Source organism: Siphateles boraxobius, unplaced genomic scaffold, assembly GCF_051911475.1.
Source record: "Siphateles boraxobius isolate OS27281-9 unplaced genomic scaffold, OSU_SipBor_1 12, whole genome shotgun sequence".
Taxonomy (NCBI): Eukaryota; Metazoa; Chordata; class Actinopteri; order Cypriniformes; family Leuciscidae; genus Siphateles; species Siphateles boraxobius.
In genome coordinates this window covers 25,787,771-25,815,271 of record NW_027508722.1, presented here as the reverse complement: position 1 = coordinate 25,815,271, position 27,501 = coordinate 25,787,771, and the positions used below count along the sequence as shown (strand labels likewise).

The window sequence follows — 27,501 nt, the reverse complement described above, 5'->3', positions numbered from 1 at the left end:
CGTGTATAACCCTATTCCTAACCGTCTATTAATACTCAACAAATCCTCCAATGAGAGTTGTTGACATTTAGGTGCATCATTACTTATAGTCAACAGAATGTCTAAAGGGGACCATCAAAATAAAGTGTAACTGACCTCACTGTTTGTCATGAACTGTTAATACTGTTTTCATAAACCACGGCATCCGCTGACTGTGGTGAGGATAAAATTATTGGCAATTAATAGTGCAAAATTTTCTGTTTTGTCACAGAGAAAGAATGCGCCGGTTCTGGTGTTCTTCCACAACTCTGGATCGGGTCTCTTAGATGGTTCCTACCTTGCTGCTGTTGGCAACATAATTGTAGTGACAGCCAGTTTCAGAGGGGCCGCTTTCGGATTCCTCAGTGCAGGTACGAACACAAATATTATATGTGTTCATATTTGCATCTTGAAAATATTCCAAGACTTTAGCCAGCCCCACAAATTGTACTATTTGTATATATTTTAAAATGTAATTTTTGCCTGTGATGGCAAAGCGGAATTGTCAGCATCATTACTCCAGTCTACAGTGTCACATGATCATTCGGAAATCATTCTAATATGCTGATTTGGTGCCCAAGAAACATTTCTTAATACTATCAATGCTGAAAACAGTTCATATCTTCATATTATAACAGTTCTGCTTCATATTTTTGTGGAAACCGTAATGCATTTTTTTCAGGATTCTTTGATTAATAGAAAGTTCAAGAGAACAGCATTTATTTGAAATAGAATGTAAAAGTCCTGTTACTTTTGATCAATTTAATGCCTCCTTGTATACATTTCTGTCAAAAAACAAAGAACCTTACTGACAACGAAAATATTTTTATTTGCTTTTTTTTATTGTCATGCAACAAAAAATAGAAAGGCTTCCTTGGCACTTTATGCTGAAAAGTTCTGAAAATGTTTTAAGGAATGAATCTCAGTGTTATGGAGTTAATGTATATCCTACACTGGAATTAAACCGTGCCCTGGAAGCTCTGTTAGGTTAGAACAGAATGACGTATTGCAAAAATGGGATAATTTCTTCCATATAATGGAATTCCAAAAAGTGCAATGGAATATGGTTATGTAAGGTCCATGTGAGAAGTTCCATTCCACACAGTGGTTGTAAAAATATTCAGATTCTTTTCCCCTTTGCCAACGTTGGTTGAGTAAGTTTGAAAAGGGGGCCTAACTGGTGCCTTTGAGTTGTCTGCCAGGATGAGCTTTCACTGTCCAGCCAAAAACAACACACAGTGAAAGCTGTGCAGAAGCCTGATTGGCTTCCTTGAGTTTCCCAGCTAAACCCTTGTGAGGCTTTGAAGATTTGAGTAAACATTTAAAAAATGATTGTTATTATTTTTGTTGTCTCTATAATGAATGGACTCTCACACGCTGATTATAGTGCAAAGGTAATTTCTCAGTAATCTACTGCAAATCTTCTGGAGTGATAGTGTGGAAAATACATTTGGAGATTCAGAATGTGCCTCATGAATTGAAGTCTGTTCACTCTGTATAGGTTCCAGTGCTCTGCCGGGGAATTATGGGTTGCAAGACCAGGCAGCTGCTCTGGGTTGGGTTCAGAAAAACATTGCTCTGTTTGGAGGAGACCCCACTAAAGTCACAATAGGGGCAGAGAGAAATGGAGCCGACATTGCGAGCCTTCATCTCACCTCGCCGTCAGCTTCATCACTCTTCCGCCGAGCTTTACTAATGGTAAGAACAGAACTCTGAGGTCCCACTACTGGTTATATAACACCACTGTTTTGTGCAACAAGACTAATGTCTGAGGTTACATTTACAGTAAATCTATCTTCTCCAGTCCAAAAATAATGAATCATGGTTACACAAGCATCTTATAACACTCATTCGTAAGCCTAAACTTGATTAAAAAACGTGTTAAAGAAAATATTTGATTCATTTCCAAATGTTTCTCTGACAAAAATGTAGTCCCTTTAGGATTCACAAACAACAGTGCCTTTAGATATCAGTTTTTGAGCTCCTCAAATGAATTAGCTGTGATCTATCAATGCACCTCCTCATAGTTGTCTTCCACTGTGGCCAAACTGTCAAGCTGGTTGTTCGGCAGCGTGTAGACAGACCTCCACCTCTTCTTCTTCAAACTAAATTTCTTTCTCTCTGGCTTTTCCTGCTCTCCCAGCAAAGACAGGTAGGAAGAGACACTGTTCTGAACCCCATAGCTGACCGCCGAAGGGCTTGTACTCTGTGGGATGAGCTCGAAGCTGAGAGAAAGTGTATCACTATTATAGATTTTGTCTGAAAAGATTTTCAGTATTTTAAATCTTCCATGTTTATATGAAAGTTCAAACACTGATCAGGTGAATCTCAGTTTTAAACTATCCATTTAAGAAACAACATTTGAGTGGCTTTTACGGATTTTCTTACCTGCTCACTGCTCTCCAGTCAAAGGATAATTTTCTCCCAGACGATTTCATGTGCTCACTCAGGTGTGTTTCACAGACGGCCAAGCACGGGCCGGTAAGAACACAACAAAGGCCGTCTGCTATATCTAAACAAGAGCAAGAGGGGAAAATCTGCATCAAACAGATGACCTTCTTTCACACTAAAACAGCACAAATGACTATTTTTTTTTTTTTTTTATGTATTACATGATTTACCAGAGTAGTGGTTGACCAGATCTTCCAGACACTGAAATGTGAGGCGTGGAGAGATGAAGTACCAGTTGTTTGGCATTCGAACTATCCGATAATGCTTTATAGTTCTGTGGCGCACAGATAAGCTGTACATACCTACAAAAATACAAGGAATATGATTGTAACATCAATAATTTACACCAAAAACATTATTTAGTAGATCATTTGGATTAATCTATTTATAAAACTCTTTCAGTTCCTTCCTGTTTAGTGGGCAGTTCTTGTCAAAAATAAGCTTCAGTATGGGCCAGGCCTTATGCTGTCAGGCTGTGTGAGACTAGAGTTTAATGTTTGTTTTAAAGTTGTATTCTGACCTTTTGTGCTCTCTCTAATCATGAACGACCCCACTCGGTTCCCTGGGAGTCGAAGCAGTTCCTCAGCTTTTGGTCTGGTCACACTTTCAAACAGCCAGCTGAGACAATTGAGAATGTTTCCATTAGCACTTAAACAGTTAGCGTAGGCTAACTGACAATTAGCTTGTTTAGTTTGCAATTCAGAACCCACCCATGGTAGACTTTTGTGGCATGACAGTGCGGTATATAGTTCACTTCCTTCGTGTTGACCGAGTAGACCTTCCACCAATACCCTTCCCTGAAAGAAAGTGAGGTGGACAGTTTTGCTTCTTGTGTCATTTTTAAGTTTATAATTATCACAAAAAAACTATTTCTGTTCAATGAAAAACAAGTTTCGTGTGCGTGATAAACAGCGGAAGGTATTGTAAATGTTAACTCTGGCTGCAGAGTTTTGTGGTCAGTTGTGCATTCACACATTGAGCCCAGCAACTGTCAAACATTGCTGTAAATATAGTTGAATACAAACACTCCTAAACCTAAAAGTTTACACATACTGTCCCTAGAAAATATTCCTAAACACTACTATTAAAAAGGTTGGAGTCAGTAATATATTAATACTTTTATTCTGCAAGGATAAAAAGTCACTCCATTTTAAATAAATGCTGTTCTTTTAAACTTTATAATCATCAAAGAATCTGTTTGTACGAACTGTTTTCAACATTGATGATAATAAGAAATCTTTCTTGATCACCAAATCAGCATATTAGAATGATTTCTAGATTTGTGTTTTTACTGTATTTTTAATCTAATAAATGCAGCCTTGGTCAGCATGGGAGACTTCTTTCAAATAATTTAAAACTTCTTCCCAAACTCAAACTTTCGAATGGCTGTATATGTCCTTGCTTGTGTAATAATAATCATGTCAAATATTTTAAAAGACTGATTTTACTCCTAGTATACATGCAAAACTTCTTGTAGAAACATGAAATGCTAATGCTTACTCAGAAACTATTTTCAGCCATTCTCCCATTCGAAATATGGGCTCGCAGATATCAGGAGGCGGGTAGTTTTCCAACACTACTGCTGTGTCATTCTCATGCACTGTAAAATAGAAAATACTGCATCTGTATCTTGGAAAATTTTATTTTATTAATGTTTCTGTATGATACTTGATGTTTTCTTATATCAAGGAAAAATCAAATAGCTAAGTAAGTAGCTAATGGGCTCCATTAGCCTTTAAGCTAACTTTTTAACTTGATCATTTATTGAGTCAAGACTGACGGAACAAACAGAAAAACAAACGTCTGTTTTATCACCATTTCGGTCATGGGTATGTTATCAGATAATTCTGCACATTTGTGTCAAATCTTAGAGACTTTATATTTTTAGGTCATACATCTGTTTTGAAACTTCATTTGTTTTTGAAAAGAGAAGTTCAGTTTAGTCTTTTGAATATTACTTCAGATCAAGGACAGAGCACAGCTTATGCTGCACATTCTGCTCAAAAAGAGAATCGATATATGTATGTTTTAATACAGTTTGAGTCTTCACACACCGCAACATCAACGATGTGATATCTGCCTACAATAACTAGAAACGTCTCTTGAAACCACTCATACATTGTCACTCAAACAGTGCTCAGCATTTTCGTACCTCTCTGTGGAAGGTCTTCATTAGTATTAGCTTCTCTGAAATCCTCTGGGGTTCTTTGGCTTGCCTGAGCGCTTCCCATTTTCAATCTCCCACTGCTATTCCTACAGATTTATCACTTATGATCAGCCATCAGATATCTGTCCCAACTGAGACAATCTCTTGTTCTGAGCAAAGAGTGTCATTAGATTCTGCTATTGTTCTGTTGTGCAACTTCCCACTGATAAGACTTTAAGGGCATGGCTCAAGTAAACGGGGAAACTGTTTCTCACCACACTTTCCACTTCACATATAAGCAAAAATAGGAAGTGCTGAAATGAATTGCTTTATAATCACATGCAAATCCATTAAAATATGTACGATGTATGCAGCTTCGGGTAAACATGTGTATTAATAGCTGCTGTATGCAAAGAAACTACTCATCATGGTTTCATGATTTTCTGTTTTGAAAGTTTTTTTATGGTCTGAACCATAATGCATTAATATAAATGTGTGTTGATGTGGATTAATTATTTCTCAGTTCTCAAACCGAGTTGTATAACAAAAAACCCATAATAAATGAAGTCTAGATGAAAATAATTCATCATGGTTGTTGACTAAAGATCCAGATACCTTTTTAGTGGTCTCATGCAATGCTAAACAATGCTGTTGTATGGTTGCAGGGTGGATCTGTGTTTTCGCCTGCTGCTGTAATGAGTACATCTAAAGCCCAGGCGCAAACTGCATCTCTGGCTAGAGAACTTGGCTGCTCGACAGCTGATACTACACAGATACTGACTTGTTTGAGGAGCAAACCGGCTCAGAGCATTAATGCTGCCCAGACCAAGGTACAGTGGGTCACCTTTGTGAAGAAAAAGCACAAAAAAGTCAAAAAGCGATCATTATTTTTGTTTAACATTCTCTTGGTGTGTTTGTGAGTAGTTGTTGGCTGTGAGTGGTCCCCTGCAGGCCTGGTCACCAGTGGTTGATGGAACTGTAGTTCGGGAAAAGCCTTCTGTGGTCCTTCGTTCCGGACACTTCCACAGAGTTGAATTACTTCTGGGCTCATCAGCTGAAGACGGCCTCATCAGCAGAGCCAAGAACATCAAGGTCAGGACACAGATATATCAGAATGAAAGGAAAACACCAGTGTGAGAAATCAAGTGTTATTCAGAATATTCATTAGTAGGGTTTCATTAATAGAATATGACATTTTCTTATTGCCACTTTTCTGTTTCATTAATTTGAGAAGAATTTTGAGCAGCTTCAGGGAAGGACTGACAGTAAGACAGCGTTTTACGCGGCCCTGTCTAATTCTCTGGGTGGAGATGATGCTAATGCTTTCGTGAAGGAGGCAGCGACCTGGTTCTACTCTTTGCAGCACTCCCCCACACCCTCGGGGTACAATGTGTTCTCTCGCGCTCTGGAAAACGCTACGAGGTAAGAGGTCAAAGGTCTTCAGAACAGAAGTTTATTTTCTTGTCATTATAAGAATGTTGCAGAGAAAGCATGTCCCAAAGTTACACTACCATTCAAAGGTTTATGGTCGTTAAGATTTGTTTTTGTTTATTACCGGTAATACTTTTCAGTGAGGACAAATTAAACTTATTTATCGAAAGTGACATTAAAAACATTTATAATATTACAAAAGATTTCCATTTCAAATAAATGCTGGTCTTTTGAACTTTCTATTCATAAAATAATTCTGAAATGTTTGAAATTCCGAAATATACTGTGTGTGTGTGTGTGTTATAATGTTAAGAATGTTTCTGGAGCAGTAAACCAACGTATTAAAATGATTTCTGAAGGATGATGTGACACTGAAGACTGTAGTAATGATGCTGAAAATTCAGCTTTGCCATCACCGGTATAAATTACATTTTAAAATGTATTAAATTAGAAAACAGTTATTCTAAATTGTAACTGCCTCCACTGACCAAATAAATGCAGCCTTTGTGAGCATAAGAGACTTTCACAATCATTAAAATATCATACCAATAAAGAAAGAGTTTTCATTGAATTTAAAAGCCCATGATCAGCTTTTTGTTTGTAAAGCTTTGAATGCTAGTTGCAAACTTTTTAGTTAGATGCCAAAGTGAACAATAGCAAATCTCAATGTGTTCACAGCTGCCCTTCTATAAGTGAACGTATGTTTGTTCAGATCCTTGAAAAAAAAAAAGTTAAGTGGTCTGGAATGCAGAGGAATCCAGAGCCGAAATAATTTTGAGCCTTAGGGTAGGACTCTGCGCTTAACCCATGCTTGTCTTACATTCACTGTGGGTGGGTAGGCTGTGGTGTGTTGTGGCAAAGAGGAAGGAAATGATATATCTGGGTTTCTGACTGAAAAATACTTGAGAGTTTAAAACAGTTCTTATAGAAGCTTTCACTCATCACTGATCTGAAAGCAATTTCATAGCACTTAAAATAACATGGAGACATATACTGGATGGAGACAGCTAATTTTAGAACAGGAAGACTATGCATATGCCGAAAAACAATACTGTAAAAATAGACTTTGGCACTTTTAATGATGTTTTACTGACAATTTAATGACTTTTCAAGTAATCAAGCATAGCGTTAGTTCTGGCAGGTCAAGTTAGTCAAGCTCGCATCAGCTGACTCTCAGCTGATCCATGACTACCTTTAGGAATATGGGCAGGGAGTTCTTGCCAGAACAGAACTGTACCGCCAACCCAAACTGTATTCTAATTGTCAATCATCTTTGATGATAGTGGTCCTGACAGAAATATGTTTATCTACCTTAATATAGGTTATGGCTCTGAATGATACATGGCAGATAGAACCATCTTGAGCTCAGTTCATGTCAAACATTATTATATTATTATGAAGAGGAGAGAATTTACTCAAGTGTGTCTGGAAAATTCAGCAGACAATAGTCATTTAACCAAAAGCTCTTTCTCTTTCGTGTTTAAAGAATTGTGTTTACCAAATATCTCCAAACACTGCATTGTTCACTGTTGGAATCATAGCCAAAATATTTTATGTTGAGTTAAATAAAATGTCTGCCAGAATTAAGTTAAATAAAAAAAGATTAGCTAATCTCTGAAGGCCAATTTCACATTTTCCTTTCCACTTCTGTGTCCTGAAATTCCTTGTTCTTTCCTTGAATTGTCAGTGGTAGCTCAGTAGTTCAGAAAGAGGATAAGCTGGCTGCCCACATAATCACTAGTGTCAGATATAGTACAGACCAAACCTGACCAACACATGTGACACACCCATCTGACCTGTAGCACAAAAAGGCACTCATAGCAAACATAGCAACACAAACAGGAAATGACTTTTTACAACTTAAACAGAACCTGGTAAGACCAAGTTTACGTCCAGCTTCATTTCCTGATCCTCTTTTTACCATCATTTCCTGTTGTTGCCATACTGCCCGATGTGTAAAAGTGGTAAAAAGGTGGCTCCTGTGTTGTTATCAAAATCCTAAGATGCAGATGTAGCCGCCTGTCCCTTGCTATGCATGTCATCCATATCATGGCCCTTTATTTCTACAGAGACCTCTTTATCATCTGTCCAGCTGTGGACATGGCTGAATTCTGGGCAGCAAACACACGGTCCAGTGTTCACATGTACCACCTACCTGAGGACACTGCTTACAACAGGTGCCTCTCATTCCACACACATAATATCATACTTACTACTTTGCACATGACTTGGTTCCATTCAAAATAACATCTATCAGATCCAAGAAGAATCTCTTTGTATTCTAAACAGGGTTTACAGATACTGTAAAATTAAATTCCAGGACTTTCAAGGACTTTTCAAGCACTACTTTTTTGGTTTTCAAGGACTACAATGAGAGATCTCACTTATTAAACCATATCTTTATTATCTTTCAAATTCTTAGAAAGGTAAATAGATAAATAATTTAAAAAAAATTTAAAAAAAAAAATGTTACAAATAAAGTGAAGCACATGCAATGGCTGTGGTAGCTTTAACCATTAAAAGGATACTATGACAAAGATATCGCTTTCCTTATTCAAACTGATTTATTTCTCCCTTCAATATATGATTGACCTGAAGAATGAAAGCTGTCTCATATACTTGAATAAATATATGAGCAATATCACGCTCATAGCCATGTGAAGTCGCTCAATATCAATATCAGACGGGCGAGAAAAGATTAAATTAAACTCTATTTTCTAATATAGCCTATTGTCCTCCAGTAATTCAAGCACTTTTCAAGTACCTTTTCAGAAATATGGCTGTTTTTAAGGTTTTTCCAAGGCTTAAATTTCAAAAACTTTAAGCACCTTGTATGAACCCTGTCTATTTTATTAAAAATATATTTTTGTCACAGTGTTGATCTGTCAGCTCCAATGGATGTGCAGTTCCTCTTTGGAGTTCCTCTTGGCTCAGAAAAACAAGACCTCTTCAGCTCAAAAGAGAGAATGCTTACCCTGCAAGTCATGAACTACATGACAAACTTCATAAAGTCTGGGTATTTATCAACCATTTTTACATTTTTTTTAAAGTTGCGATTCAGATCTGAGTGAAGCGAATTATCGAGAAACATCGGTTGTTGATTGGATTGAGGCAGATATGATAAAATTAAACCTGCATGAATGAGTTGTTCACAATAAGATCAATAGCATGGATTTAGAAAAAAGGGTACAGTTTCATTTCATGCTGACTGTAATGATTTTGCACTGGCCTGTTCATCTCTCCTCTGCTCTTCACAGAAACCCCAACCTGCCTCTTGCAGCATCTAGGACGTCCTTCAGTAAGCTCTTGCCCCCATGGCCTCAGTTCATGCCTCACCCGGGTGGACGTGGCTATAAAGAGCTGTCCTTTACGCTCAGTAACCGCAAGAACCTCCAGAGCCCTCAGTGTTCCTTCTGGTCTCAATATGTGCTGGCTCTGATCTCCTCTACCGGTTAGTACTGCTCTACACATCCATATAAACTGCTGGTGGTCTTGAAATGTAGAGATTGGAAGATTACAGTGGGGTTTTTGTTTTTGTTTTTTTTGACCTGTCATAAATGCTGATTTTGTGCACTTGGTTACTTGTAAACCTGACTTTCACTTCACAGCCAAATTATCCTGTGGGACTTCAGTGGGAGATACTGGAGGAATTCAAACTCCAACCCAAGAGCCCAAGTCACTCCCAGATACCAGCTTCTTTCTGACTCCAAGCAAACCTAAATCTGAGAAAGATGCTTACAGTTAGTCTCACAATTTAGATGTACTTGTAATCGCTTGTTCCAGAACCAATTCAGGCTTAGCACTCTGTCATTTTGGTATTTCTGTTGATGTAAATCATTGTGATTATGAATCAATGAACATTCAAAATACTTAAGCAATAAACTGCATTGAAAACACTTATGGTTTTTTCTTCAATGTTCAAATTTTACAACACGATACAATACAACTTTGTCAACCAAGGCTGAACCTTTTTTTTGACCACACCAGCATTATAAAACATATATCATGCAACAGATATATTATAAACAGTATACCACATATAGAGATAAATCATATTATTTTGATTAATATATTCAATCGTGTGTGTGTGTGTGTGTGTGTGTGTGTGTGTGTGTGTGTGTGTGTGTGTGTGTGTGTGTGTGTGTGTGTGTGTGTGTGTGTGTGTGTGTGTGTGTGTCTGTGTCTGTGAGAAAGTTATATATAAATATTGAGCATTAGATTATCTTCATTAATAATTAATAAGCTGATTTAACATTTAAAATGAAGACATCATTCCGTCACATGGAATAAGGACTGACCAAAGTGCCAGGAGAATATATGAGTAATCCTGACCGTTTCACTTTCTGTAAGTTTCCAGATGCTGCCACAGGCTTGTGTGCCACTGACTGAGGGCTATTCTGAGATACTAATTATCACTTTATTCCTGGAGATTATAAGAAGCCTTTCCTCTTTGTCTAGACTATTCTGCTCTGGCTGTCTAGACACTTTTGATTACGTTCAGTACACCCATGAATGAAGTCAAGGTTTAGTTCAGGGCATTTTCTCAGAATGTGGTATATTTTTTATATTTTCCACTTGAATTGTGAAACAAAGTTGCACATTAAGAGCTGCAATATTAAAGTTAAGTCGTTGTTTTTTTAGTCTGTGGTGTAGGAGATTAGTTTAGTATTTTTACTGTTCTTTTGTTTAGTGCATCAGTGGCAGGATGCCCAGCAGTCGCTTTTTAATTTGTAAACAGTGGAAAACTCAGCAGAAGTGTATAAATATGAGCACATCACACAAACCTTGCAAAATACTGTGTACGCGCCTTCCAAAAATATGTACAAATTTGTTTTGCGTTGTTTTAGTTTTCTCTGTTAAGAGCTCAATCTTAACTGCATGTGAGTTTTAAAATTTAACTATGCATTTTTCCCACCAAACAATACACTTAAATCAACTTTTCTTTGAATGATTTACAGTTCCTTACTTATTAATATTTCATGAAATACAGGTCCTTCTCAAAAAATTAGTATATTGTGACAAAGTTCATTATTTTTCCATAATGTAATAATACAAATTAAACTTTCATATATTTTAGATTCATTGCACACCAACTGAAATATTTCAGGTCTTTTATTGTTTTAATACGGATGATTTTGGCATACGGCTCATGAAAACCCAAAATTCCTATCTCAAAAGATTAGCATATCATGAAAAGGGTCTCTAAACGAGCTATTAACCTAATCATCTGAATCAACTATTTAACTCTAAACACCTGCAAAAGATTCCTGAGGCTTTTAAAAACTCCCAGCCTGTTTCATTACTCAAAACTGCAATCATGGGTAAGACTGCTGACCTTACTGCTGTCCAGAAGTCCATCATTGACACCCTCAAGCAAGAGGGTAAGACACAGAAAGAAATTTCTGAACAAATAGGCTGTTCCCAGAGTGCTGTATCAAGGCACCTCAGTGGGAAATCTGTGGGAAGGAAAAAGTGTGGCAAAAAACGCTGCACAATGAGAAGAGGTGACCGGACCCTGAGGAAGATTGTGGAGAAGGACCGATTCCAGACCTTGGGGACCTGCGGAAGCAGTGGACTGAGTCGGGAGTAGAAACATCCAGAGCCACCGTGCACAGGCGTGTGCAGGAAATGGGCTACAGGTGCCGCATTCCCCAGGTCAAGCCACTTTTGAACCAGAAACAGCGGCAGAAGCGCCTGACCTGGGCTACAGAGAAGCAGCACTGGACTGTTGCTCAGTGGTCCAAAGTACTTTTTTCGGATGAAAGCAAATTTTGCAAGTCATTCGGAAATCAAGGTGCCAGTGTCCGGAGGAAGACTGGGGAGAAGGAAATGCCTGAAGTCCATTGTCAAGTACCCACAGTCAGTGATGGTCTGGGGTGCCATGTCAGCTGCTGGTGTTGGTCCACTGTGTTTTATCAAGGGCAGGGTCAATGCAGCTAGCTATGAGAAGATTTTGGAGCACTTCATGCTTCCATCTGCTGAAAAGCTTTATGGAGATGAAGATTTCATTTTTCAGCACGACCTGGCACCTGCTCACAGTGCCAAAACCACTGGTAAATGGTTTACTGACCATGGTATTACTGTGATCAATTGGCCTGCCAACTCTCCTGACCTGAACCCCATAGGGAATCTGTGGGATATTGTGAAGAGAAAGTTGAGAGACGCAAGACCCAACACTCTGGATGAGCTTAAGGCCGCTATCGAAGCATCCTGGGCCTCCATAACACCTCAGCAGTGCCACAGGCTGATTGCCTCCATGCCACGCCGCATTGAAGCAGTCATTTCTGCAAAAGGATTCCCGACCAAGTATTGAGTGCATAACTGAACATAATTATTTGAAGGTTGACTTTTTTGTATTAAAAACACTTCTTTTATTGGTCGGATTAAATATGCTAATTTTTTTAGATAGGAATTTGGGGTTTTCATGAGCTGTATGCCAAAATCACCAGTATTAAAACAATAAAAGACCTGAAATATTTCAGTTGGTGTGCAATGAATCTAAAATATATGAAAGTTTAATTTTTATCATTACATTATGGAAAATAATTAACTATCACAATATGCTAATTTTTTGAGAAGGACCTGTATAACTAAAATAAAAAAAGCCAAACTATTTCTGAAATCTAGGTAAAAAAAATATATTTTTAATTGTTCAATACATTACAGTATAGATTCAAGCCATGTAAAGAAAATTCTTGTTAAATGTGGTTGTCAGAAATTCACCGTTATACGGTGACTATTTCAGGTATTACAGAAAGACATACAGTACAGGAAGTATATTTTTCGTCATATAATGTTAATAGGCCGGTCTATTCAAACTACCAAAATCACATAAATCTTCCCCACATGGTAATAATGGGATGTTAAACTATATAAACAATTTTGGAAACGCTTAATTTTACAGTACAGTACTTACAGTGTACTTACCTAGAAAGTACTGGGTAATATAAGGTAAGTACATGGGTTAAGGTTAGTTTTAGTACCTAGTTATTACCCAGTTATTACCCAGTTATTGTAATTACTATAAGAAGTACATAGTATGTACATGGGAAACAGGACTGTAAAATGAAGCGTTACCAAAAATTTACTGTGTAAAGTTACAGTTAACCAATTTCTGTACTAAATATTTTACAATGCATGTTTTGTGAATAAAATTACATTTTAAAATGAGTATTACAAATATCTGGTTTCTTACACCTACATTCTCACCTCCTGGCAGTGCAGGAGGAAATGATTTTTGGGGACACAGTTCTCTGTCCTGGTCCAACTGCTCTTTTCTTGAATTCTTGCTGCTCTCTGGAATTATTTCTCTCAAAATGTCAAGCACTTAGTGCAAAATGAGTAATGAATTAACTATGGGTTATCATATGGATTATAAAATATTCCTCTCCTATTTACATCATTAACCCCTCTGCTTATAAAAAGGAATATCCTGACTAGAACACTATCTTAAGTGTCCTTCATCGGATTCTTTGACAAGTCAAAAATAGATTACTCAAAACATCATTGCGCACACCTGAATTTAAGTTGTTTGGTTCGAGTGTTCCTATGGCTTATATCTTCTGAAGAGTGAGTGAGGTTTCAGACTGAATGGCTTGCTCATGTCATGCCATAATTATTGCTTACAAAGACATAATTACAGAAATCTAAACATTTGTATTCTATGTTAGTAATTTTATAATACGTTATAACTGTTGGAAAAGTTCACTTTCTAAATAACTTAGATGTTTTATTTTGATTCCAACCCTCCTTGACGATTGAACTGGAGTGAACTGAAGGAAAACCTCCAGAAAACTCCCACTAAATCTGACAGACTGACGTAAAGTGAGACTCCAGTAACTCTGACGGACACATCTGCGCGTGTCACTGTGGATGCCACGAGGGAACGCTTGTGGATTGTACCTGTAGAAAACAACATTTCTTGTTTCAATGTATTTCTCTCAGGAATATAGTAATGTGGAGACTCCTGATGTGGATTATTTTGACAGCCAGTGTGCACCAGGTAAGTCTTATCATTATGTTGATTTAACGCAGTATTTAATATAAAAATTCGCGCAACTTAAGGCGTTTTTTTTAACAATTAAAGAAAGCAAGAATATAAACTGCCTTTTAGCTCAGTAATGTAGTTCCTTAAAGCGCGAGAGACCACCTGGTTCTTGGAAAGCACGATTTGTCTTTCAAATTCATACAAATTGCCATACTTGCACATTCATTCCAACCCTCAAATAAATAAAAACCTAAATAAAAACCTAAATAAATATTTTTTCCAAAACTGAAAATGACAGTTTGATTGGTCTTCATGATGACAATATTTTTTATTTTATTTTACCGCATTTGTTGACGTCTTTGCACTAACAAATGTGCTGTAGGCTAATGTACAGAATAGGCTATAATTTAACGCGAATGTGCAGCCTCGATATTTAGTAGCAGCCTACAACATTTTGATTGAGATTGTGAAATTGCTTATGCAACAGTTAGGCTATATAAAAAGGTATTGATGAATAGCAGCGGCTATTTGCACTATGTACAAATAAGAAAAGATCTATAATTACACTAAGTGCAAGTAGCAATAGATTCTGTTTGCACTATGCAAAAATACCAGTATTAGCCTATCTTTGCAATTAGTGTAAATAGTAATTAGATGCTATTTATAAATAGTGGCAGATACTAGTATTAGCTTCTCAGTGTTGTTGTACATTGAGTATGCAAAACAGATAGTAAATTATTATTTTTATTAAAATAACTCAATAGATGCCACCTTATTGTAGAGGATGCTCACTGTAGAGCAAATGGGTGGAGCTTACGTCTAGCTCCTCCTCGCTAGACAAAATGTAATGTAATTGTAATGTAAAATGTAATTTGGCCCTAATGGGTGGAGCTAAAATATCCAACAACTCTATCCTTCCACCCCATTAGATGTTCAGAGAGTTGGAGCTGGAAGTCATATGAGACTGCAGTGAGTAGGCCTACCACTTGCCTTATTGGGACAAAGCCCTCCCTACACCTTTCCCTAACCCTAACTTATAAACACTTTATTATTAAAAACAAGACACGTTTGACACTTTATTTCCACTTTTAAAATTGTTTCTACATTTTTATTGTAAAAAAAAATGCCTTTCTGATCTGATATGAGATGGGAAAAGGGAGTAGAGCGAGTTTGGCAAAAGACAGTTTTGAACTCTATTTGCGTCAAATTTCTGCAACACGCCTTACCCTTTTACAACCATTGAAAAATCTGCATCTTCCTTAATTTTGTCTGGCCCAACCAGACGTCAGTGGGCGGAGTTAGAGTATATGGCCAACAAGGCAGGCTATTTGCACTCAGTGTAAATAGACACTCCATAGATGGCCAATACCGTACATCTCACACAAAAATTGTCCTAAGGCTATTTCTTCTCCAAGGGTTGCTTGTCACAGACTGAAGCAATTCACAGACTGAAAACCGGTCTGGAACAGCACGTAGCTACGTTTGTAGTGGATTTACTCTTCTCTTCTTCCCTTTTGTTCTAATCTGGGTTTCCATTGCATCCACTGTTGAGAGAAACACCGTCTGATTGACTGGAGCGAGAGAACAAATGAGACTGAGAACCAAAACTGTTGCAGGCAGTGTTTGATTTACAAAAAGCTAAATGTATGTGACAATAATGTTGCATTTCTCTCTTTTTCGATCTCTGTTCAGATGAGCAATTTTTATATTGATACACAGTAGGCCTGATTCTGTTTAAAAGTGATTATGTGCTATCTATTGTTCATATTAGAAACGAATCCAATGCATTCTCTGCAGTGAAGTTATGGGAGCCTATTAAAATGATCCAATTTCAATGTAATTTCAAAGCAAACTCTCTGTTGCCCCAAAGTGGCTAAATGTGGCATATCTCCTTCATGTTCCTCTCTTCTCTTCCACACAGGCCAGTTCCCACAACTCCACAGACTCTCCTCTTGTGACCACAGATTTGGACCCTTACAACCGAAATCGATACTGCAATTGGCCCTGTAAGTGCTCCAAGAGTACCCCTGTTTGCCCATATGGGGTTAGCCTGTTGACAGATGGATGTGACTGCTGCAAGGCCTGTGCCAAGCAGGTGGGGGAAACCTGTAATGAGAGAGATACCTGTGACTATCATAAAGGACTTTACTGTGACTACAGCGCTGACAAGCCGAGGTACGAAAAAGGAGTGTGTGCATGTAAGTGACCCACAGATTCTTTAACTGGTTTGGCTTCATTTAATATGCATTAGATTAAATATACAACAAAATAGTTAGAACACAATTTCAAGAAATGTTTAATTTGTGTAAATGTGAAGAATTTGACTGATAATACATTTTAAAAGACGGCAAATATAATGCATCTAAGACACCTCCCCCCTCTCTCTAATATTTATACATACAGTATATACTCAAAATATATTATCAGCATAATAATTTCACTGATATTGAATTTTAAAAGATGAAATATGTTCATATAAATAATGTATATAAATCATGTATATGAAATATATTAAATAATAAAATAAAAATAACATGACATAGTTTTGTCCCTCCATTTAACTTAACTAGACCAAGATGTAGAAGGATATACAGTGTATATATATATATATATATATATATATATATAATTTAAAATTTGTCAAAATAATAAAAACAAATATATATATTAAAAATATATATGTATATAATATTTTTTTTATTATTCTTTTTATATTTATTCAAAATGTAACACATATTAAGTCTTTCTGTTTTTGTCCAGGTTTTATTAAGGTTTTAAATCCTAAGTTTTCAAAATGTTGTCTTAAATCTGGACTGGACCCCACAATATTGGAAAATTATGTAAATACTTTCTACTTTTCTTATTCTGTGTCAAATTGGTACTCTGGCACGAAACATTTTGGGCTGTCTAGTATTGTTTCTTGTCCTTGACTTAATGATTTCCATCACACGAGAGTATATGTTAAAACTTCATGCTGATTTGTACTCGGCTTTCGCCAAGATAAGCACCAACTAAGACGTAGCTTTACAGTAACCTATGCTTCTCCATCCATTTACGCTTCTTTACAAATGGTGATGTGTATCTCCTTCTGTCTGGTGTTACTAGCTGCAGTGTATTTGCACACACAACAGCTGCAACCACAGTGCGGAGCTGAGTAGGGGACATCTCTAGGACCCTCCGTCCTCAGTGTTTCGTCGACTAGCCCACGACACCTCAAGAGGGCTCGACAGTGACACTGGCGTCCCAGAGTCACCCCCCTCCGTCCCCCACTCAACTCAGCCCAGCTTACTGACCTTTACATCCCTCCTGCTGCTGAGGCTGCTCCTTTGACCTAACCACAATCTCTCACAACCTCTCCACAACCCGACCATACACGCCAACCCGTTTGACTAAGGCTGTCGAGCCCCACTGCGGACGTTAAAGCGGTCAGTGGCAACGGTTCCGTATGGCATACTACCGCAAAACACAATATCTGTCCAAACATCAATCCTCATTCAAGCAAAATACACAGGAACGTAATAACTGTAATTACTATGCAAACTATACAAATAAACCAACAGACTCATCAAATTTTCAAGAATTTTTTCAAAACCGTAGCTTGGCAGCCTGTACACAGCCAGCCAGACTCTTTCCGTCTCAACCACAGCCAGTTGCTGCTCCTCTCTGCTGCGTCAGATAAGTTCTTTACTGTGCGACGTCTCTGAGAAAGGATTAGTTCTTATTAGTCATTAGTCATATTAGTTATATGACTTTCTACTTTCAGGCGAATACAATCAGAGTTATATAAAAAAATGTCCTGGCTCTTCCAAGCTTTATAATGGCAGTGGATTGCACCAACAGATTGAAGCTCAAAAACGTGCATCCATCCATCATAAACAAACTCCACATGGCTCCGGGGGGTTAATAAAGGCTTTCTGAAGCGAAGCGAAGCGATGCGTTTGTGTAAGAAAAATATTCATATTTAACACGTTACAAAGTAAAATTTTAGCTTCCGGTCAAATGGCCATACGCAGTCTTCTTGCCCCTAATGCGCAACTTACGAAACTTATGACGTCAGAAGTAGCGTAGTGCGTCTTATGGCGTGGCGTAAATATCAGCAGTACGTCGCATTACTCGCATAAGTTGCGTTTAACACTTAAGTGGAATCTGTATGTTTGTTTGGCCGGAAGCTAGTTATTTTACTTTATAAAGTTTAAAATCTTAATATTTACACAAACTCATCGTTTTGCTTCAGAAGGCCTTTATTAACCCCCCGGAGCCGTGTGAAGTTCGTGTATGATGGATGGATGCACGTTTTTGAGCTTCAATCTGTTGGTTGCCATCCTCTACCATTATAAAACTTGGAAAAGCCAGGATATTTTTTAATATAACTATGATTGTATTCGTCTGAAAGAAGAAAGTCATATACACCTAGAATGCCTTGAGGGTGAGTAAATCATGGGGTAATTTTCATTTGAAAGTGAACTATTCCATTAAGGAAAAAAAAACGATTCAATCTCTTCTGTGTTTCAGATGTTATGGGAACAGGCTGTGAGTATAACGGTGTGATTTACCGTAATGGCCAAAGTTTCCAGCCCAATTGTAAGTACCGCTGTCTGTGTGTGAATGGGGCAATTGGATGTGTGTCTCTCTGCACCGAGTCCCTGCCACCCCGGGTCTGGTGTCAATCGCCCAAGCGAGTGAAGATCACAGGCCAATGTTGTGAGAAATGGATCTGCGAAGAGTCCCGTAAACCACGCAAGACCAACCCCAGACACGCCCCTGAGGAGGGTGAGCAGTGCGTTATTTTGTTTTGTGTGGTTATAAATGTCCATAAGAATACTATAACATTTTTAGTTCTTCATCATTGACGAATCTCACACCTTTTCTTTATGTCTTTTTCAGAGTCCCTCACCACTAATGATATTTGGCATAAAAATTGCATTACCCAGACTACCCCATGGAGTCCCTGCTCAAAGACCTGTGGCCGGGGCACATCATTGCGCATTTCTAATGACAATGCTGGCTGTGTGATGGAGAAAGAGACTCGACTGTGTAACCTCCGACCTTGTGAGGTCGACATCACCAAGCACTTTAAAGTAAGAATGAATTTCTATTATATTTAATTTGCTGACCCATCTCTATTTTTCCTCACTTATTTTAATGATAGAATATGAATAATCTAAGTTGCGCATCCTTGATCTAAATGATTTTTAGATCGATATTGATTGATTGACTGACTGACTGATTGATTGATTGACTTATTGTCTATCTGTCATATCTCTGACATCTGTGACTCAGCCAGGTAAAAAGTGCCTGAATATTTACCGTGAGCCAGAGTTTCAGAACTTCACCATCTCAGGCTGTATCAGTAAGAAGGTGTATTGGCCCAAGTACTGTGGAATCTGTACTGATGAGCGCTGCTGCATCCCCTACAAGTCTAAGACCATTGAGGTGGAGTTTGAGTGTCCAAATGGATCAGTTCTTACTTGGAAATACATGTGGATCAACGCGTGCTTTTGCAACCTCTCCTGCAGGAATCCAAACGATATCTTCGCAGATCTGGAGCAATACTATGAGTTCAATGAGATTGTTAACTAATTAACCGAGAGCTAGATGCAATCTCTTTTTATGGCATCCTTGCACTCACATTTGTAGTCTATGAAAAGCATCCATGCTCACAGTATGACAGAAACAGGGATGCTTTTTGAAAGGAATCGTTCACTGTTGATGAGAAATCATATCGGATGGTTTATGAATGAAAATTAGCACAGTTACTCATATTGAGATGGATTGTGAGGGGAATGTTAGTTCAGACTGAGGGACATTATGGTACAAGATTTCTGATGGATTTATGAGGGACAAAACATTTTAAATTTAAGATGTTCTGTTTACTTCATATATATATATATTGCCTTCAATGATAAAAGAAATCATCCTTAAAGGAATACACATAGCAATCAGTTTTTGAAAATATATATTTGAGTTAAAATAGTGTTAAAAGACATGTTTGTCAAATTCTGAAATATACAAGAGAAGTGACGGTGATCTTTTTGTTATTCAGACATTTATTTTGCCAAGTTGTTGTTGTTCATATTTAATTCTGGAAATATTCCAGAAATGTATCTCTTTTTTTAAATAAAAAAGACATGCTTTTCTTTATGCAGTTGCTTGTATTTCTATTGTCACTCGATAGAGTAATTTACATCATTTATGTAATGGTACTGTTTAAAATTCATGACACATAAATATATTGCATGTAATTATACTTTCAGTTTTAGATGTTATATAGCAGTGAGACTGACTAAATTTACTGTTATATTTTATTAATACAGTTGTTAAATACAAAGTTATTTTACCAACATTCAAAAATTTTACAGTAGTCTTGCTGTAAGAAGCACAACCTGAAATGATTTCACACCTGAAATGATTCAGAAATTATATCAAATATTTTGTAGACTAGCTGTGGTCATTCTCTATATAATAACCAATAATGTCAAGTATATTTGACATTACTGTTATCAATCCCAAGTATAGAATTTATATATAATAAGAAAGATCTAATAAAAAAAATCCCCCAAACATTCAGCCTTACCAGAAAACCCTCCAACACAGACACATACACACACTTTGTGTACACCTGTAGCCTACTGTACACATCACATAGAACCTTATTTATATATTATATCATTATAAAATATTACAATTTGTACATTAAAAGTAATAAAAGTGTAGTTTACGAATGGTTTAAATGTTTAAAACCAAGTGCCTGGTGCAATACTTGTTTGAAGTGAGGGCTATCTCTATTCTAATATCCCTTATGATAAACATTATGATAGCCTACATTAAACATTATCAAATCACAGGAGCATCATCTTTCAGGTTAAAATTCTGTAATTTTAGGTCCAATTTTAAACCGCCTGCTGAGTTCCATTCAAATTTGCACGGTGGTGTAATTTCACGAGACGTTCAGCTCGACGGAAAGTGTGGGACCCGAGCAACTGTGCTCAATGTTTGTGGCGCTCTCCATGGAGACGTCAGTTTGGGAACGTCCGCGCTGCTCATCCGTCGTGTTTGTACCGCTGCGGTTGCGGTTGAGGGATGAGTTACTGGCCGTACGAGATCGAGCCAGACGTGTCATACTGGCAGAGGGCACTGTGGAGGAGAAAGTGATAAAAGACAGTGAGACCACGATTTTCTTATATAAAATGTCATATTAATATTATTTATTTATTTATTTATATGTATATATATATATATATATATATATATATATATATATATATATATATATATATATATATATATATATATATTTGATAATAGTTCAGTATTGTTAAATAACGTGTGCTTACTGTAGCCCATCCCCTGGATAAAATATTTAAAAGCTTCTATCAGTTTTTCAGGCTGCAAGAGAACACAAGTAGTGTAAATTTACTTATAACCACAGTAAAATCAAATATCTAGATTAAGAATGCAGATTTGAATGTGTGTGTCAATTTTCTAAAATCTCTATATGCAAATTATATATATATATATGTGTGTATTTATATTCATGGTATATACCTGATCAATCTGAGGCAGGCCGCCACAGTCAGCCATCTGGAAAAAAGGTCAAATATTAAAAATGACAGTTCAACCAATAAAAAGTAAGGATGCGCAAAATATAATTCCTATTATCTTATACATAGCTATTTATTAAATCAGATATTTTTGGGTTTGAGTGATTGCTATAGAAATGGTAAGGTCACTGACCTTGAGAAAGGTGGTTGTTGTTGGATTCATTCTGGAGTTGCTGTCAACCTGTGAGGTCAGGTCAAATATTTAGATAACCTTTATATAATGTTTTGTCTCCATCATTTATGTGCAGTATATAGACAACCAATAATGGGGAAATTGTTGCAACCAATCGACATTAAAGAAATAACTTTTCTCACCACAGCATCCACAGCTGGAGAATTATCACCAACTATCAGCAAAACTGGACACCTGTAATAAAGACAAACCATTTAGACAAAACACAATTATGAGGTCTAATGCACTACTCAAAATAAGTATGTTTACTGTTGTCAGGTGGGACTTACTGGAGTGTTTGTACATTAACGTTTCCTCCCTGTACTGGTCTCTCGATCTCCAGATCCCGTCGGCTGAGAAAAGAAGGAATATAATGATTTCAGAGGCTTTCAGTAACTTATTGGTGAATTTCAACTTTTTTCTCTGTAATAGATGCTGTAAAGTTTATTAAAACAGTCGAACCCAGGAACTGAGTGACTGCAGTGCAGACACAAATTTCATTAGCGATACCTTTTATAGGACTTGACAAACTGCTGCAGGTTGGACTGGTTTACATTATTTGTAATGAGATGACGGAAGGTTGAGATCAGTTCATGATTATGGATCTCCTCCTACATAAAAAAAAAATCAATACATTGAGAATTCATTTGCATGTATTTATATTCATAATAAATTAATCCGTTTATTATAGAGTCAAATTAGTATTTTGAAATATATATATATTCAACAGTTCTCACCTTTCCAAACAGGTGTGATATTACAGTATCAGGAAGAGCGTGAGTCCAGCTTGTAATCTGTTGAAAATGTCACACTTTAGTGAGGATATGTGCATTGTAACAAATATATGAGCTCCTTCAACTTAGTTTAATAATACAATCATTTCAAATCTCATAAGAATGCAAATCTAGCAGTAAGAAACCAGCTTTTTTACCTTCTGTGCTGCCCAGTCCATAAAACCCTCTGCCTGAGCGCTCATATTAATCAGAACAAGACCTTCAACCATGTCTGGGTGTTTTAGCTTTAAGAGACACATGCAAAAAACAAACAAAAAACAATAATTATGAAAAATTAAAACTGAATATTCACCTCTGGAATGTGGTTGGCACAACAAGCAAGCATGTGATAATAATGAGCAGGATTACACTGCAAGTATCAACATTGCTTTGTACCAAGAGTTGCATAACTGTTATCCGTGATATTCAAGGCCATTCCAAATGCAACTGAGAGGAAAAGTGTATAAAACTCACCGCAAAGCGGGCGAGGATGTTGGCTCCAGCACCGACCGCCATTCCAATCACACTCTTCAGACTATATGCGAAAAAGAGCAAGCATTCATGCTGGTCTGTATCAAGAGTGCTCATAAGAGCCTCAACAGTAAGAGTTAAACATCTAAGATGGGTTTTATATTGAGCATTGAAGACTTACCCAAAGTGCTCAAGGACTATAGGGACGGTCTCTGAGAGCTGATCCATCGAAGGGTAAGTATACCTACAACAACAGACAGTGGTTTATTTGTCAGCCATACACGTGTGGAACAATATGGAGGTCAAATAATATGACAGTCAGTTAAACAGCACAACAGGTTATTTAGGACAGGTTGATGGTCTTCCAGGCATTAGCGAGGTCATAATCTGTCTGGATGCTGTTTTGGACGGTTGGATTATGGGCAATGGACGTCACTTATGTTGCTGTAACAGATGGCAGATCATAAATGTTCTTTACTCCTTTTAGACCTTATAAGTGACATGCTGACCTACATTCTGCCAGTCTGGTGCCATAGGTTGCAGATTAAAGTGGTCTGCGTTACATTTCCTAAAACAGACCCGCTCCAAATGAGCAGATTTGAAATGGACATTTCAAATCTGTCTTAGAAGCTGAACATTAGAACATTTCCTGTCTTAGAAGCTGGGGAAGTTAAACCAAAGCTGTTTTTTTATGTCTTTGTTTGACAATGAGAGAAAGAGAGAGAGAGAGAGAAAGAGAGTGAGAGAGCGAGAGTGAGCAACCATTCATTTTGAATGTTGCTGAGACAAAATCTTAAGGTTTTAGTTAATTTATCCCTTTGAATACTAGATACTTTGATAGACCTGAAACCATAATCAGGTGGTATAATGAACTCTTACTTTGTGGAGAGTGTGCTGGCACCCTCTTGCTGTCCCGGGGCGTCAACATGGCACACGGCAAAGTGCTGCATGATCTCATGCATGTCTTCTTGATTAAAGAGGGACTCAAAACAGCTCTTATCTGCACAACAAATAACACAACTGTGGTACTAAGCCTTTGATATCATACAAATTTTTTCCATTAAGACAGAATACAGATAAGATGTTATATACAGGGTAGGACTAGTTTTAAGAGCACTGGAACTTGCATTGATACTGTTGCTTTAAAACACACACACACACACACACACTGAACACATTTCTCTTGCAGACAAGTCATACAGACACAGCTCCTGCATAAGTGAGTGAGAATGTTTAGAGGAGATTCTTACGGTTCAGTCCAATGTCATGGAATGTCAGGATGGTAGGCCGGTTGCCCCTCGGGACACCCTTCATTGTGCAGTGCACCTTACCAAACAAAGTTTCCACATCCTCCTACAAGGGCAAAGTTATGGTCAGGTTTGTAACATCACACCTGCATTCATATCAAAAACTGATCAAATCAGATTAAAAACAAAGGTTTAGAGAATAAACATAATTTGCAATGCTTAGAGTTTTTCTTTTATGGAGAGAAAATTCTGATACTCGTTAATCTCATTCATTCTCAATCGCTGCAGTCATGCCAGAATATATGGTTCAAAATGTTTCAATTCAAGTTTTGACTCACTTAAATTAAGATGAACGTATTTATTGCAACATTTCCCTCAGTTCATCAATAAAAAAAATTTTTTTATCAACAATGCTCACCAAAAATCCACCCTATGGTCTTAAATAGCCTGTAATTTCTCACAAAAATATCAAAGCACCTTGACTGGATATAGCAAAGCTGCTGGACAGTAAACAACACAAATGCCACAACACAATATCACCATCAAAACCCCCTTAAAGCTCAAATAAAACATGCAACATTCTTTGTATCCACTGTTCTAACACAGTAGGCTATACAACAATAGCAGAAGATCAATAAAATCATATCAGAACTCACAGTGATGTCAATTTCAAAGACGCTGTCCTCAGAGTCCTCCAGTACCATGGTTATAGTTGTGGAAGGTGTATTTGAATAGAGCAGATCCTGTTTTGTTGCACAGAATGCACTGAGCTCTGGGTTTTATATATCCTTGTTTACAGTGGCGTAAACATCCCACTCCCAGCATGCCTTTGCATAGTGGCCAGCAGGAGCCTAATTCTTACGGAAAGCCCCACAAATTGGATCAGTAAGTTAAGCTGGACACTGCTATCACTAAACACGTCCCACCTCTTTGGTATTCCCAATTAAGGTATGTAAACATTTGAATGATACAAATGCAATGTCAGTTTTGAAAATGCGAAACACTTGATGGACCCCATTAACTTCCATAGTATGGAGGGGGGAAAAATACTATGGAAGTCAATCAACTGTTTGGTTACCCAATTTCTTCAAAATATCTTCTTTTGTGTTCAGAAGAAGAAAGAAATTCATACAGGTTTGGAACAACCTGAGTGTGAGTAAATGATGACAGATTTTTTTATTTTTGGGTGAACTATTCCTTTAAACTGTTTGGAACTTGAACTGCAAAAAAACACTTAATAGATAGATCACCCAAAAATGAAAATTCTGTCCAAAAAGCTAAGACAATCTATTTAAAATGCCATTGCAAAGAAAAGAAAGATAGTCAGAGCTCACTTCAGGCATGTAACACTGTCTAGCATTTAAGGAACCATGACCTCACAGTAATTGATCTAAAGTACTTTGTTTACAGTGTCTATCATCACAGTAACAGTGCATAAGCTCATTTAGCATAATGACAACGTGCAACATGTTTGTGCAGGCGTGAGGCGGTTCGGGGCAGATGGCATTTCTGTGGTCCAGGCGTCGCTGCTGCTGAGAGCCCCTATACGAGTGTCCCTGTCAAGCACACGACAGTGGCCTACAAGCAGTACTGAAATGGTTTTGGATCAGTGACAAAGCAAGCTGTTTCTTCAGTCCTCATTGTGCAACTTTTACCGAACTGATGGCTACAGTTAATGATTCAGCAAATATATATGTATGCTGCACAACTGTTTTCAACATTGATAATAAGAAATGTTTCTTGAGCACTAAATCAGCATATTAGAATGATTTCTGAATAATCATGTGACACTGAAGACTGGAGTATTGATGCTGAAAATTCAATAATATTCAACAAAGTTACAGTTTTCAGTCTATTCTCTCTGTTTTGAATAAATAAATGGCCTTGTTGAGAATAAAAGACTTCTTTCAAGAACATTTTAATCTGTAATGTGTTCAAATAAAGGTAGGATAATTTAACTTGGTATTTTTGTTAACTGTTTGCCAGTCTTTTAAAGAATGTGATGCAGCCTAATATGATACTTGCTGGAGTGATCTTAGTGCTGCTATAGAGAAAGGAAATGCATGTATATTAGTAAAGGGTTAAGAGGAGCCATGTGATCCTCATCAGAGAAGAGACACTGTCAGCCCTTCTGCCATGAGACAGCTGTTTCATGCTCTGTACACTCTAAACAAAAATGGTGCTAAATAGCACTAAGATTGGTTCATTGGCTTGTAATCATAGGGGAACCACTTTAAGTGCCATATAGCACCTATATTTAAAGGTGCTATACAGCACCTTTGTCAAATGGTGCTATATAGAACCATAAGAGGTACCACATAGAACCATAAGAGGTGCCATATAGAACCATAAGAGGTGCCATATAGAACCATAAGAGGTTGCCATATAGAACCATAAGAGGTGCCATATAGAACCATAAGAGGTTGCCATATAGAACCATAAGAGGTTGCCATATAGAACCATAAGAGGTTGCCATATAGAACCATAAGAGGTGCCATATAGAACCATAAGAGGTTGCCATATAGAACCATAAGAGGTGCCATATAGAACCATAAGAGGTTGCCATATAGAACCATAAGAGGTTGCCATATAGAACCATAAGAGGTTGCCATATAGAACCATAAGAGGTTGCCATATAGAACCATAAGAGGTGCCATATAGAACCATAAGAGGTTGCCATATAGAACCATAAGATGTGCCATATAGAACCATAAGAGGTTGCTATATAGAACCATAAGAGGTTGCCATATAGAACCATAAGAGGTTGCCATATAGAACCATAAGAGGTGCCATATAGAACCATAAGAGGTTGCCATATAGAACCATAAGAGGTTGCCATATAGAACCTTAAGAGGTTGCCATATAGAACCATAAGAGGTGCCATATATAACCATAAGAGGTGCCATAAAGCATCTTGTTTACAATTACTTCAATAAAAATGGTGCTCGACAGTGGTTATTTGGAACCTCTTTTGGTACTGTATGGCACTTAAGAAGCTTTATAGCACATTTGTCAAATGGTGCTATATAGAACCTTTTTTTCCCCTTTTTTTTGAGGTAGTAGGGGCCATTATCATGCCAGATACTACAATTGATGAGTCAAAATATGCTTCTAAATTACACTTTTACTTACCAAATCGTGGATTGAAAGATTCAAAATCCTGTACAAAAGCTTACTGAGAAACAAAATGCATTACACTTTTTT

At 37.3% G+C, this 27,501-nt stretch overlaps 4 protein-coding genes across 6 annotated transcripts in view; 2 read left to right on the top strand and 2 right to left on the bottom strand.

Annotated features, from left to right (window-relative positions):
- tg (thyroglobulin) overlaps nucleotides 1-9,942 on the top strand; it is a 34,895-nt gene extending 24,953 nt beyond the window's left edge. The window contains exons 40-48 of the mRNA XM_077215904.1: nucleotides 251-389; nucleotides 1,520-1,716; nucleotides 5,281-5,445; nucleotides 5,540-5,707; nucleotides 5,850-6,037; nucleotides 8,116-8,223; nucleotides 8,922-9,062; nucleotides 9,304-9,497; nucleotides 9,655-9,942. Coding sequence (XP_077072019.1) covers nucleotides 251-389; nucleotides 1,520-1,716; nucleotides 5,281-5,445; nucleotides 5,540-5,707; nucleotides 5,850-6,037; nucleotides 8,116-8,223; nucleotides 8,922-9,062; nucleotides 9,304-9,497; nucleotides 9,655-9,791 — 1,437 coding nt within the window. The 3' untranslated portion in view covers nucleotides 9,792-9,942. The remainder of the gene's footprint in view (nucleotides 1-250; nucleotides 390-1,519; nucleotides 1,717-5,280; nucleotides 5,446-5,539; nucleotides 5,708-5,849; nucleotides 6,038-8,115; nucleotides 8,224-8,921; nucleotides 9,063-9,303; nucleotides 9,498-9,654) is intronic.
- sla1b (Src like adaptor 1b) lies at nucleotides 828-4,840 on the bottom strand. The gene is made up of 7 exons (XM_077216043.1): nucleotides 4,622-4,840; nucleotides 3,970-4,069; nucleotides 3,180-3,266; nucleotides 2,990-3,087; nucleotides 2,640-2,771; nucleotides 2,407-2,530; nucleotides 828-2,243 (listed from the first exon to the last, which is right to left on the bottom strand). Exons 1-7 carry the CDS (start codon nucleotides 4,698-4,700, stop codon nucleotides 2,027-2,029), a joined length of 837 nt encoding a protein of 278 aa, XP_077072158.1. The 5' UTR covers nucleotides 4,701-4,840; the 3' UTR covers nucleotides 828-2,026.
- A 3,686-nt stretch (nucleotides 9,943-13,628) lies between the features above and the next one.
- ccn4b (cellular communication network factor 4b) lies at nucleotides 13,629-20,174 on the top strand. 3 transcript variants are annotated; one of them, XM_077215894.1, is made up of 6 exons: nucleotides 13,925-14,048; nucleotides 14,963-15,002; nucleotides 15,955-16,208; nucleotides 18,546-18,803; nucleotides 18,918-19,111; nucleotides 19,314-20,174. In XM_077215894.1, the coding sequence occupies exons 3-6, from the start codon at nucleotides 16,094-16,096 to the stop codon at nucleotides 19,611-19,613; spliced, it is 867 nt and encodes a 288-aa protein (XP_077072009.1). In that variant the 5' UTR covers nucleotides 13,925-14,048; nucleotides 14,963-15,002; nucleotides 15,955-16,093; the 3' UTR covers nucleotides 19,614-20,174. The 3 variants fall into 3 exon arrangements, with proteins under 3 accessions (XP_077072002.1, XP_077071993.1, XP_077072009.1); XM_077215887.1 differs by lacking the exon at nucleotides 14,963-15,002 and having other exon boundaries at nucleotides 13,629-14,048; XM_077215878.1 differs by lacking the exon at nucleotides 14,963-15,002 and having other exon boundaries at nucleotides 13,806-14,048; nucleotides 15,955-16,231.
- Nucleotides 20,175-20,461: 287 nt separating this feature from the next.
- Nucleotides 20,462-24,399, bottom strand: ndrg1b (N-myc downstream regulated 1b). The gene is made up of 13 exons (XM_077205130.1): nucleotides 24,301-24,399; nucleotides 23,930-24,050; nucleotides 23,232-23,294; nucleotides 23,054-23,114; nucleotides 22,738-22,824; nucleotides 22,544-22,600; nucleotides 22,317-22,417; nucleotides 22,097-22,159; nucleotides 21,950-22,001; nucleotides 21,768-21,815; nucleotides 21,579-21,614; nucleotides 21,368-21,419; nucleotides 20,462-21,167 (listed from the first exon to the last, which is right to left on the bottom strand). The coding sequence occupies exons 1-13, from the start codon at nucleotides 24,362-24,364 to the stop codon at nucleotides 20,971-20,973; spliced, it is 1,002 nt and encodes a 333-aa protein (XP_077061245.1). The 5' UTR covers nucleotides 24,365-24,399; the 3' UTR covers nucleotides 20,462-20,970.
- Nucleotides 24,400-27,501: the final 3,102 nt, after the last annotated feature.